Here is a 12132-nt window from a genome sequence, read left to right on the forward strand (position 1 = left end):
TTAACTCTTCCTTTTACCTCTAAGGATTATAGGCTATACGCCAGATTTGGATCCTGAGACAGTAGATGATGCCTTTGCTCGAGCCTTTCAAGTCTGGAGTGATGTCACACCCCTGAGATTTAACCGAATAAATGATGGAGAAGCAGACATAATGATTAATTTTGGCCGATGGGGTATATTTTTCTGTTTTTACATATGTTTTTGGTTTTGTTCCTTTGATTAATCCTAAGTACTGGAATGATCTACTCTCAGTAAGTAGTACCTGTGAGACTTTCTGGCAAGCCTTGTCCTACTTTGCACTTGGCTTATTCAGGCTGTCTAATTTCACTAAGATTTTTTTTCTTTCTTATACAAGAGAGAGAGAGGGAGAGAGAGACGTATTTATACAATATGCTTATACTATATTTATCTTTCCAAAAAAGAATAGCTAAGGGCAACATTTTATTTTTAAATTTACAAATCAGAAATAGAACTGGGAAATACTGCTACAAATCTTCAGATGATGTGAGCTGGCTTCCTGCCATGGAAAAGAATGGAATGCCATTGTACTGCTTATAGCTACACACTCAGTTTTCCAGTGATAATGGTGGAGGTCCTAACATACTGGAGCTTAAAACTGGATTTGTGCCTTCAGATTTTGACTCTTTAGCTAGCCTCAGTTCTTTAGCACAACAGGCTTTCAATGTCTTCTTTGGTCCTGAGGAACTTAAAAAATATGGATCATAAGCTGAATCATGGTTTGAGTCCAAGTGATGGTAGGTGACTTGATTCATTTTGTTGTGCATGACTTCTCAATTAATTTTGTTTTCCCCTGAAAGAAGGTTTATAGCTTTTCAAGGCAAACGTGGGGCATTTTAACTTCTTATGCATAGTCATGGAATTTTTAATACCAATGAAGATACTTGTGCAGCCAGTCACGTGGGGGTGGACTTTGGAAGTGAACACTTCAAAGAATAAGTAAGCTCTTTGTAAAGGCTTCTATTTCCAGCTGGTTTTCTGTGCTTTAGCTACCTATGAGTTGACCTCAAAAGCTTCAGAGATTCTGTACAGAACTCAAAACTTCAGATCCTCATCCAGGCTGGCCTGGTTCGCAAAACAGAAGTCTTACAGGAGCAGAAGTGTTTCTGCTGGGTTTAGTTCCAGTCATCTCAGAAGACCTTCTTCCACATTCATTCATTCTTATCACTTTACTGCATGTCAGATTCACAGGAAGTGGGATGTCCACAGGGTTTTTCCATTTTTAAGCTTTCTCTTAAGCAAGGATCTTCTTGGACATAAATGGGAGTACAGCATTTAATACATGTCAGAATGTTGTCCTTCACAACTGACACACTAGACTGCTGATACTAGTCAACTGAACCAGTATTAAGAGAGTATCACCAGGATGAAATCAGTGTAACAGAGCAAAGAATCAGGCCTGTGTATTTAAGGCTTCTGTTAAATGGCAAGACATCAGACCAAAAGGCCTGAAATGATGCAACTGGAAATGCTGGCAGCCAGCTCTGATGCACAGGTCAGTGTGGTGGGAAAGCCATGAATACCAGAGTTATGCCCTTGCCAGCTTGCCTTACCCACACGCGGTGTAATTTCAAGAAAAGCCTACAGTGTAATAACAGGGGCACTACTTAACCTGCTGCTGCCCTGAGAGCTGCCAGAGTCTTGGAGTGGCTGATGTGGAGGAGGAATAGGCTCATTCACAGGACTCAAAGCTAGCTTTCCAGACCTCCACTGCTGAAACACTCAGGTGATTTGCTTTCCTGCACAAAAACCACAGCAGTCTGAGGTGCAGCAGAAAAAGAGTAGCCTGCAAAAAGAAATCTGCCTTTACTTTCCAAATATCTCTATTAGAGACCAATACAAATTATCTGAAATGTTTATTTTACAGCTGCCTACCAGTCTCATTAAGAAACAGCAGTGTGTATGCAACCATACATCTAATGGACAATATTCCACTATTCTTCACTCTCTTTGATTCCTTTCCATAATACTTGTAAGATACAAAATAACATGCTGCAGTACTGACACTTAATGTTCTTTGTAAGAACTTGCTTCTTCCCTTCTGGTTCAGTCTTGCCAGCACAACCCACACCAACAAACTTACTAGACTATTCTGCTGCTGTCTTGGGTGGGATGATGATTATCATTCATATATAGACTCTGACAAAGCTGAGGTCATTTTTTGCCTGCTTCCTCCTGCAGAACATGGTGATGGCTATCCATTTGATGGCAAAGATGGTCTCCTGGCTCATGCCTTTGCACCAGGGCCAGGAATCGGAGGAGACTCCCATTTTGATGATGATGAACTGTGGACTCTTGGAGAGGGGCAAGGTAGCAGACTTTCTAATATTTCCAGACATATGGCTTGCTGGCTGCTGTTTCAATGCTATTTTAGGCACCACACTAAATGCTTTCATTGGCATGTCAATAAATGCTAGGTACATGAAAATTAATTTATACAGTTTAAGTTGTTCTCTACAAGATATTTATATACTTCCTATATAAACGTTACCTAGGATTTCCCTTTCTGTTCCTCTTCTGTTGCCCCCTGAAAAACTGAATTAATAATGACCCTGATGTGGCATAACCTTCATGAATTGTAGGAAAAGTACAAAGCCTCAACTGCAATTTTGGATTCTTCAGTTCTCAGGACTCCAACTACAACATCTTTAAGTTCATGTGTAAGAGGCAGACTGGCCAGGGTTCTTCTGCTGACATACCCTTTTTAAGACAACTCAAGCTGTGGCTCCAATTTTTCAAAACTGAACTATCCACCTGAATAACTTTTTATACACTCAAAACCAAACAAAATGTAAGTCCCTCATGGTGATGATTGAAACAAAACTGACATCAAACAGTGGATTACGAACATCTCCAAGAATCTTAATAGGCAGTTTGCCATATCCTTTAGAAGAAAAAAACTGAGGGACAAATAATATCACCTGAACTAGACAAAAAAGACTAAGTAATAGTAGTTTGGAGCCTCTTTTTTTCTGCTTATACTTTGCCACAATCATATTGTTTTGATTAGAATTCTTCTGTAAAATAATTTGGAAAACTCAGAATCACAGAATGGTTTGGGTTGGAAGGGACCTAAAATATCATCTAGTTCCAACCCCCTGCCATAGGCAGGGCCACTTTCCATTAGATGAATGCAAAGCTCATGTTTGCCTTTCATTTCAAATTCTGGTTTCCTCAGCTGTCCTTGCACTGAAAAAAATAACTGAACTTTATTACCAAAACAGTTAATGTCCTTCTGTTTGGCTTTCTTTTAACTTTAGCAGAAGCACTGACCAGTAGCTGCACTATCTGGACTGTATCGCTGGCTCAGACTAGCAACAAACAGGAGAAAGCTGTTTTCCGTGTTAGTGGAAATACTGCACAAGCATCCAGTTAGTTACTGCCATTAAAAGAAATGCTATGATTACATGAATTATCTGTACATCAACAGACATTACAACACCAGTACTGTAGCCTCAATACCACATGTGACAAACTGAAATACACCCCTGGCTTGGGTGTGCCTGCAGTACCACCCTATCCCCCAGTGCACATCTCATTAAAGGCAAATTGGAAATAACAAAGTGGTTTAAGAAGCAAAAGGCATGTTCAGCTCATGCTCAGCTGCTGCCTGGAACCTTTCAAACTATACTCAACATTTTAGACCATATTACCAAAGAAACTAAATTACTAAACGTGTTAACAGCATGTTTATAAGTTTGCCTTGGCATAGTATCAACAACATATGTTTGTTGCCTTTTTTTTTTTTTTGATTGCTTTTAAGGATTGTTCATTGTAACACTTTCCCATGAGTAATATACATTTAATTCTTTCAAAACCACCAGTTATCATTTCAGTTATGATCATCTTGCCAATAGAGAGATCAGAACCACACTGAATTTCAAATTCAGACGGCATTTCTATACAAGTGCCCTCCAGGAAAAGAAGGTTTACAGAAATTATATCTTTTATACCAGTTGGTGGCTGATTTCACTTCTGCGTTTGTTCTCTTCACAGTGGTTAGAGTGAAGTATGGAAATGCAGATGGTGAATACTGCAAATTTCCCTTCTGGTTCAATGGCAAGGAATACAACAGCTGCACAGATGCAGGACGTAATGATGGATTCCTCTGGTGTTCCACAACCAAAGACTTTGACACAGATGGCAAATACGGCTTTTGTCCCCATGAGTGTAAGTAGATCACTGTTTTGACTCATTTCGTGGTAGGCTGTTTACGGCAGACTGTTCCTACCTATTTGCCCATCCACTTCTCTACTTTTTCTACTGCCTGCCTGGTAGATTTAGATTTACTGTTCTTTAATATCTCCTCAGTATCTAAGCAGGCAAAGCTCCCTAAACACTCCCTTGGGGTAACGTATTGTCAAGGTTTAAGCCCAGCCAGTAACCCAGAAACACGCAGCCACTTGCTCACTCCCCCCCTTCTTCCTCTCCCTTCCCCACTCCCAGAGGGATGGTGAGGAGAATCAAAAGAATGTAACTCCCACGGGTTGAGATAAGAACAGTCCAGTAACTAAGGTATAACACAAACCACTGCTGCTACCACCAATAATAATAATGATAAGGGAAATAACAAGGGAAGAGAATACAACCACTCACCACCCGCCAACCAATACCCAGCCCGACTGCAGCAGCAATCTATCTCTTCCAGGTAACTGCCCCCAGTTTATATACTGGGCATGATGTACTATGGTATGCAATACCCCTTTAGTTAGTTTGGGTCAGGTGTCCTGTCTCTGCTTCCTCTTGGCTTCCCATGCCCCTCCTCCCTGGCAGAGCATGAGACTCAGAAAGTCCTTGGTCGGAGTAAATATTACTTTAGCAACAACTAAAAATATCGGTGTTACCAGCATTGTTCTCAGCACTGCACCAGCTACTAAGAAGAAAAATGACTGCTACTGCTGAACCCAGGACACTGATGATGACCCAGCCCAAGGCTTTCTCTAAAAACGAGGACATACTGAAGATAGATCTGAAGCAATGTTGGCCCCATATATGCATCAAAGATATTACATGTTGAGTTTCGCAAACCAGGAAGGCAACTACCTTTTAGAGTAAGGACAGAGCTAAATTCAGAGATGGAGCACACTAAATGACAGAAATCTCTCCCTAAACACATTCCTCAAACAACTAAAGTTGTGTCTCAATCAAGAAAAGTGAGTGACAAAAATGAGCAGTTAAGGATAAAACCCATTAAGCTAAACCTCTACAACTTTGCACACCAATTTTACCAACCTGTGGTCCAGGTCCTCCGAGTCTAGCAACCCTTCTACTGCAATGTAACGCTATTGTTGTCACAAATCACCCTTTAAATGACCTCATACTGCTTTTCAAAATAATAATGGCTGCATTTGAAGTGAGTATCTATGCTGGAGCAAAGTTATTTATATGTTGGTGCATTGTAAATTGCTAGCCAGGAGAGAAATGACTCTTTTTTAGAAATTAGGTTTTTATTTTTAACCACATCTTACAATTCTTCCTCATGAAGCAGTGCCAACACCTCACTTTAGGTACCAGAATGACACTGCATTTCAGAAATGGTATCTGTACAAAACTGTTAGAGGGTCTAGGAAAGCTGAGATCCTACTTAATCTCTAACTTTTTGGAATGTGAACATAATCTTCTGTTTCACAAGCAATTTATTTCATATTTGGAAACGCTCATGTTCTGATTAGACAATGTGTATGTTTCTATGTAGCCACAACTCTTAAAAAATATACACAACATGTTTATTGTCTTTCAAATGAAATTATGACACTATATTTCCTTTTAAACATCAGGAAACTTATTTATACACTTGAAAACCTTGATGAGTATACTAGATATAAAATTTCAGACAATTTATTATTATATCAGTGTTAATTTGATCTCCTGTTTATCACACAGCAGGAAATCTTTAAAGAAGCAATTAAGTATAACTGGCTATACCCTACTGTGCTAATTTATCAGCAGGAAGTAAAGTTGAAAAGGCAAAGGGCTTTCAGCCACTTGTTCCATCTCCTGTTTGCCAGTTGCAGTGCTGGCACCTGTATTCACAGACATTCCCAGTGTTGAAATTTCCCACATCCTCTCTTTTCCCTTCGTACATAACTGATTGCTATAAGCTTTTGGCAGCAGGGAGTGTGTCATCACTCTTGTTACCTTACCTCCTGAGCAATGGATCCACAGGGTTACTAAAACTCCTGCCTGTTAACTGCCATGTCATAACAAATGATAAAAGAGTTAAGAAAAAGAATGAAACAGAAAACAGCAGAGCTTTTGTCAGACTCATGATAATCCTGCTTGGAACAATAGTACTAAACTTACTTAAATATCACGGCTACATGCAGTCAGTACAAGGTAAGAGAATGCAGATTGCTGAAAGAAAATTAGTGAAGCCTGAGATGCACAGCTAACAAAACGAGACATGTTCAGGGGTCTGCCAAAACAAGAATACACAAGTGCAGCCCCACAGCCCCAGATTCAGTCTCGTGAGAACTGCAAAAACACATGTATGTCTGTTAATATGTATTGTCAGTTAAGTACATAATTTTTTAACAGATCACAAATACATGCACATAGGAAAAGTTCAGACACCCTGTCTTCATATCTTCTCTGGTATCCTATTGTAGACAAACACTAAATGGATTCCTGCTTAACACCTTTTCTGGATCTCTCAAGTTCATTTGCAAGACTGTATGGTTTCCAATATATGATTATAATATTTTTGCATCAGGGCACTTGTGGTTTGCAAAGATAATCTGCTGTGGAACATATTAGTCTTCTAGCCCTGATGTAATAAAAAATATTCTTTAATTTCCAAAACCCTAATTGCCCATTATCAGTCACATCTAGAGCTGGGACCTACCATGGTGACAGCTATTTATACGACTATGAGGGATGAAGGAGCAGGAACATGAACTTCTAACAGACGTGAGCTAACAAAAACCCAGGAGTTACAGTTAGTCACATGGCTTTCAGAACTCGCTTCTTTAGCCTGACATTTACTACAGGGGATCGTATGTGTGCCCATCACATATTTTTTTCTAAGCCTCTGCCATCTCCTTTATTCTGCACCTTTCCCCAGATCTCCTGTCCTCATCTCCCTCAGGTTAATCCTTCCAGCTGGAAAAGAGCAAAACTGGATTTATTTCTTTAAAATAGTCCAAATGCTCAGATATAGTCAGAACAAAGGTCAGATTACAGCTAGTGGACAAACTGAGATCCACATTCCCTAACAGATACCTTTGTGAAATCCCAAAGTCATACAAGACTGAAAATGTGAGCAGTGAAGCATTCTCAGGGAGAACTGGTTCTGTAAGTTGATGTTCCTGAAATGCTTCCTTCAGGGTCTCTGAAACCAAACAGAAGGGTTTCAGCCTTTTGTTTCTGATGCAATTGTTTTGCAAGGCCCTTGACATAGTTACGCACACATGTTTCTTATTAAATGCAGAGTGGTGCTATTCAGTCATTATTCCAAGACACCATTTGCTAAAACCCAGCTAATCAATTCAGACAGGAGAGGATTTACATCACAGAGGCTGTACTGGGGGCAGCATTCTGAGTTGTGTTTGCTTCTCTCACGTTTAATTCACTGAAGTTAGTTTCAATTCTTTTCATTATAGAGCGATGCTGCAAGTTTGGAAATATTTTTAAAGCTCTAATACTGCACCAGGCTTTTCTAAAGTCAATCCCAGGTCTGTACCCTCGTTTTGTAGGTTTCAAATATCATCTGGCAAAGCAAAAGAATGGGAATCAAAAAGTTATCTACCTACTACACAAATTTACAAAGGTGTGCTGAAACTCTACTTTGCCATATAGGATCAAGGGATCTCGAATCTCTTTCTTTTTTACCAGACTCCACTGACACTACAGGGAGTTTAGGCTCCTAACTTTTGCCCTCTGATGTCTAATGTTACTGAGATCTGTACTTTGCCTGTACCTCCCTCACACTGGTCTCAGCTGTTGTAGGCTGCTGCTCTAATGTTCTCCAAGGCAGAGCCCTCCTGAAACTGCAGCTACCTCCACCCTGGGTCTGTGCTGCAGGGCTTTCAGCAGCCTTCCAGCCATGGGTTTCCTTACATCACAACTGGCTGATCTTCCGGGAAGAGCTAATCATGCTGAGTGGCTCACAGGTTAGTAATGTCCAGCCTGAATCTGCTCTCACATCAGGATATCTGATGATCGTATTTTTAAATTGCTGAGCTTACCATGATGCAGGCCCTTTAAGATCCCTTGCAAGTAAATAAAGCTTTTGGTTTGTTTTGGGGGAAACTGAACTAGTTTGTCTTTAACTTTCATTTACATTAAAGCAAAGAAGTTTCTAGTTAAGCCAGAGGGAAGGATCTGAAAAGTTAATAAACCGTTGTCACCATCACATGATGTTATTTCAAGCAAAATGAAAAAGTGCATTTGACAATGACTCAGAAAGACTTCACGCAAAGCAGTAAGAGATTGACTTTCTATTAGGTTTTTGCAACTTAGCCACATTTAAAACAATTTAAAAAAAAAAAGAAAAGAAAAAAAAACAAACTAATAGTTTGCCAGATCTAGAACTGGAAGCTGCTCATGTGGTAAATGAGTCATCTAAGCAACTCAGTTTAATTTTGCCTTCCAAATCTATCATTTCTTTATAAAAAATAAAGTCTCTCTCCAATCATGATAGCTCCAGCCCCAGTTAATGCATGTTTCCTAATTTACCACAGCATGTGAGACAAAACCAAACAGTTGCAACTTGCTCTTCTGGGGAGGCACAGTGTGTGTTACTTTTGCCTAGAGATAGGACCTCTGTGTGACTGCTTCCATGTCCAGGATGCAGAAGGATAGAGATGAGACGTTGGCTAGATCAGAAGTTCAGTAAACTTGTGTGTGTGAGCCAGATTGCAAAGTTTTAAGTCTTCTCCTTGGTGGATTGGAACTTAGTCCAGTAACTTAACGGCTCATGACCCTGATACTGTGGCCAATTACTGATTTAAGTGGAAAAGGCAAAATGAATCATCTGTGTCACAATAACTCCCATCATTAGAACCCTTCCCAGTCATCCTTCAGCCGGAAAAGGCCTTGGCTTTTTATTTATTACTACTCTAAAAAGTCAAGCATACTCACAATATCTCTTCCCATGGGTATGTTAGACCAAGCAAAGACAAAACCCTTCAAGTCCTACATAAAGACGCTGAGGCTATCGTGGCCTTTTGGTCAGCAAAAATGACAATAGCAAACTTCAAAATAACCTGCCAAGCCTTCCCACATACACGTTTGGGTTTTAGCTTTAAACTGAGGAAGAAGAGGGAGAAAGGTGTCCCCCATGTCACCTTAAAAAAGGCCAAATCGTGTGTACTTTGCACTGGGAATTCAAACAGACATGTTTCATTCTGAGGTGCTATTCTTAAATACAAGGAGATTTAGTGGATGGCTGCGTGAAAGATTTGTCTCTGCTTCAGTGCAAGGCCTGGACCAGTTTGTTGCCCTCATAATTTCCTCGCACCAGCACATGGCACTCCCAGACACTATTCTACCATGAAGGATTCCCACAGCAGCCAAGAGAAGACACATGCAGATTAACAAGATGTCAGATCCTCCAAATCATCTGCATTTTCATATAATTCAATTTGGACATATTTTTTTTAACTATCAGCATGAGATATTTTTTCTGTCTTCCTCTAGATACTCCAGAAAGTTTACTAAAATCCTAAAACAGGTCCCAGAACTCTTAATTCAGTTCAATCTGTACTTCTTCATTCACAAGAGAGATTTCTGGTTTTCAGGGTTGAGCCATGGGGCCTTGTTTGTGTATGCTGGACAATAAACAACCCCTGGAAGATACACTACCTCCAGGAACATTTAATGAAGCAAAAGACAGGAGAGGCCTCCAGTGCCTAGCTTTGCTGGAGGAAACATATTTGTCATCTCTTGCTTATCTGTTGAAGTGCCTGAGTCCAGCCGTGAAGATTCTCAGAAATGAGAAGCAACACCTACAGGAAAAGCCTACAGGTTATTATCTGACTCTAACTCTACTGTATGTCAGCATCTTAAAGAAACTGAAAACATACACAGATGGCTGTCAGGAAAAATCAGTCTGGCCTGTCCATGGCTTTGTGCAGTTTGCCATTTTACCTAACACTTTTGATGCAAGGTAAATCAGCAGAGCACTAAGAAACATGAGTGACTTTCCCAGAATCCTCTAAATGTCTCAAGAAGAGATATTAATTTCATTTCTGAGCAGGCTATAAAGGATATACACAATTCAAACCACATTCAAAGAGCTTGGTAGAATTTTCTTCATTCCCAATTCATTTATAAAGATCAACCACTCATTCTTTTCTATACAATTGTGAGATTGGAACATCCCTTGTCTATCTTGCCAAAGCATTTCACTGTTGGTGTAAAATAGAGGTTCTAAATGTGAACTGCTCCACACACAATAGCTGTCTAATCTCTGTCAAAACTATTGTCACATAGTGACCCTTGTTTATACTGAGCATTGCCTGTGACATTTCTTTCTCTCATTCTCCCTACAGCACTTTTCACAATGGGTGGCAATGGTGAGGGGCAGCCATGCAAATTCCCTTTTAAATTTCAAGGACAGTCATATGACCAGTGCACAACCGAAGGCAGGACAGACGGATACCGATGGTGTGGAACCACTGAAGACTACGACAGAGATAAGAAATATGGATTCTGTCCAGAGACTGGTATGAGGAACATTACTTGCATAACAATCTAATTTTTCATTGTTTTAACTAACAAAAGTCTCCTTTTTTACATCTCCATCAGAGCACACAGAAGTTGATGAAGTAGGTACCATTTCAGCGTAGGTGGCCAAGGAAGTAACAAGAACAGGTCTATGTGAAGGATATGCTATGCCATAGCACACCAAGTTTATGAAAGACACACATATGTGATTGAACCACAGGACTAAATGTCTACCACTGCAGGATAACTACATGTAGATTACAATTTGCTAATGGCCCTGAAAGAGAAGTCTCATGTGACAGAAGAAAGCATGAACAATATTTTAGCTTAATACTTACCATTTATACTTAAAAAAATATATCCTGTTTAGTATGTTAAGCTTGTGTCATCAGATATTTTCAGCAATTCAGAAGAACTAAGGGAAATGGTTTAGCCAGGAAAAATAGATTTCTGCTTTCTTCACAATTTTTTATACTTTTTAACTTGAGTTTTAATATATAGGAAGAGAAACATGTAAAGGATAGTTCAACAAACATAAGAACCAATATATCTAGAGTTGATATATCCGAAGTCCTAAGTAACACAGTCTCTGTCACTGGAAACAAGAAATACTTCATGCTTTTTTCAGCATAATAAATTATTGCTTGAGGAAGCTGTGATTTCTTTTTAATCTGTTTTATTAATTAATAATATTGAATGAGAAATAAATATTTATAAATAATAAGGGACACAATCGGCTTTGCCTCCTGTACCGTCCCAGAAGATAAACCATAGTTTAAAGGAACTGTAATTGCCAGACAGCAGTGTAAATTTATTTAAATTAGTTTTATATTCTTTCCATATTCTGTTTATGATACCTACTTTAAACTGTAATTTTAAATATATTTATACCCTCTTTCTTCCAGAAAATACTTGCATATTCATATACAAATGTTATTTCTAATATACTACCACCATACACTACATAGACAAGAACATAGTTAGACGAAATAATTACAAGTTTTTGCAAAAAATAGTGGTAAAAAAAAAAAGTAACCCACATTTTATATCATTTTCTGCAGAAGATGTTTAAATCATACTTTTTTCACTCCTGTTGTGGTTTACGCCCAGCCAGTAACTCAGAACCATGCAGCCGCTTGCTCACTCCCCCCCAACTTACTCCTCCCCCCAGCTCCCAGAGAAATGGTGAGGAGAATTGAAAGAATGTAAGTCCCATGGGTTGAGATAAGAACAGTCCAGCAGCTACGGTATAACACAAACCACTGCTGCTACAACCAATAATAATAATGATAAGGGAAATAACAAAGGAAGAGAATACAATTGGTCACCACATGCCGATCAACACCCAGCCAGAACCCAGCAGCAATCTGGCTTTCCAGATAACTCCCCCAGTTTATATACTAGGCATGACGTGCTGCGGTGTGGTCAACTTCCCTTCTGCTAGTT

At 39.4% G+C, this 12132-nt stretch overlaps 1 protein-coding gene across 1 annotated transcript in view; it reads left to right on the forward strand.

Annotated features, from left to right (window-relative positions):
* MMP2 (matrix metallopeptidase 2) overlaps window positions 1–12132 on the forward strand; it is a 37112-nt gene that overhangs the window by 6616 nt on the left and 18364 nt on the right. The window contains exons 3-6 of the mRNA XM_057430639.1: window positions 25–173; window positions 2200–2328; window positions 4015–4188; window positions 10512–10685. Coding sequence (XP_057286622.1) covers window positions 25–173; window positions 2200–2328; window positions 4015–4188; window positions 10512–10685 — 626 coding nt within the window. The remainder of the gene's footprint in view (window positions 1–24; window positions 174–2199; window positions 2329–4014; window positions 4189–10511; window positions 10686–12132) is intronic.

This window comes from Pezoporus wallicus, unplaced genomic scaffold (genome assembly GCF_028554395.1).
Source record: "Pezoporus wallicus isolate ANWC-B61680 ecotype Strahan unplaced genomic scaffold, APGP_CSIRO_Pwel_v1 contig_8518, whole genome shotgun sequence".
Lineage (NCBI taxonomy): Eukaryota > Metazoa > Chordata > Aves > Psittaciformes > Psittacidae > Pezoporus > Pezoporus wallicus.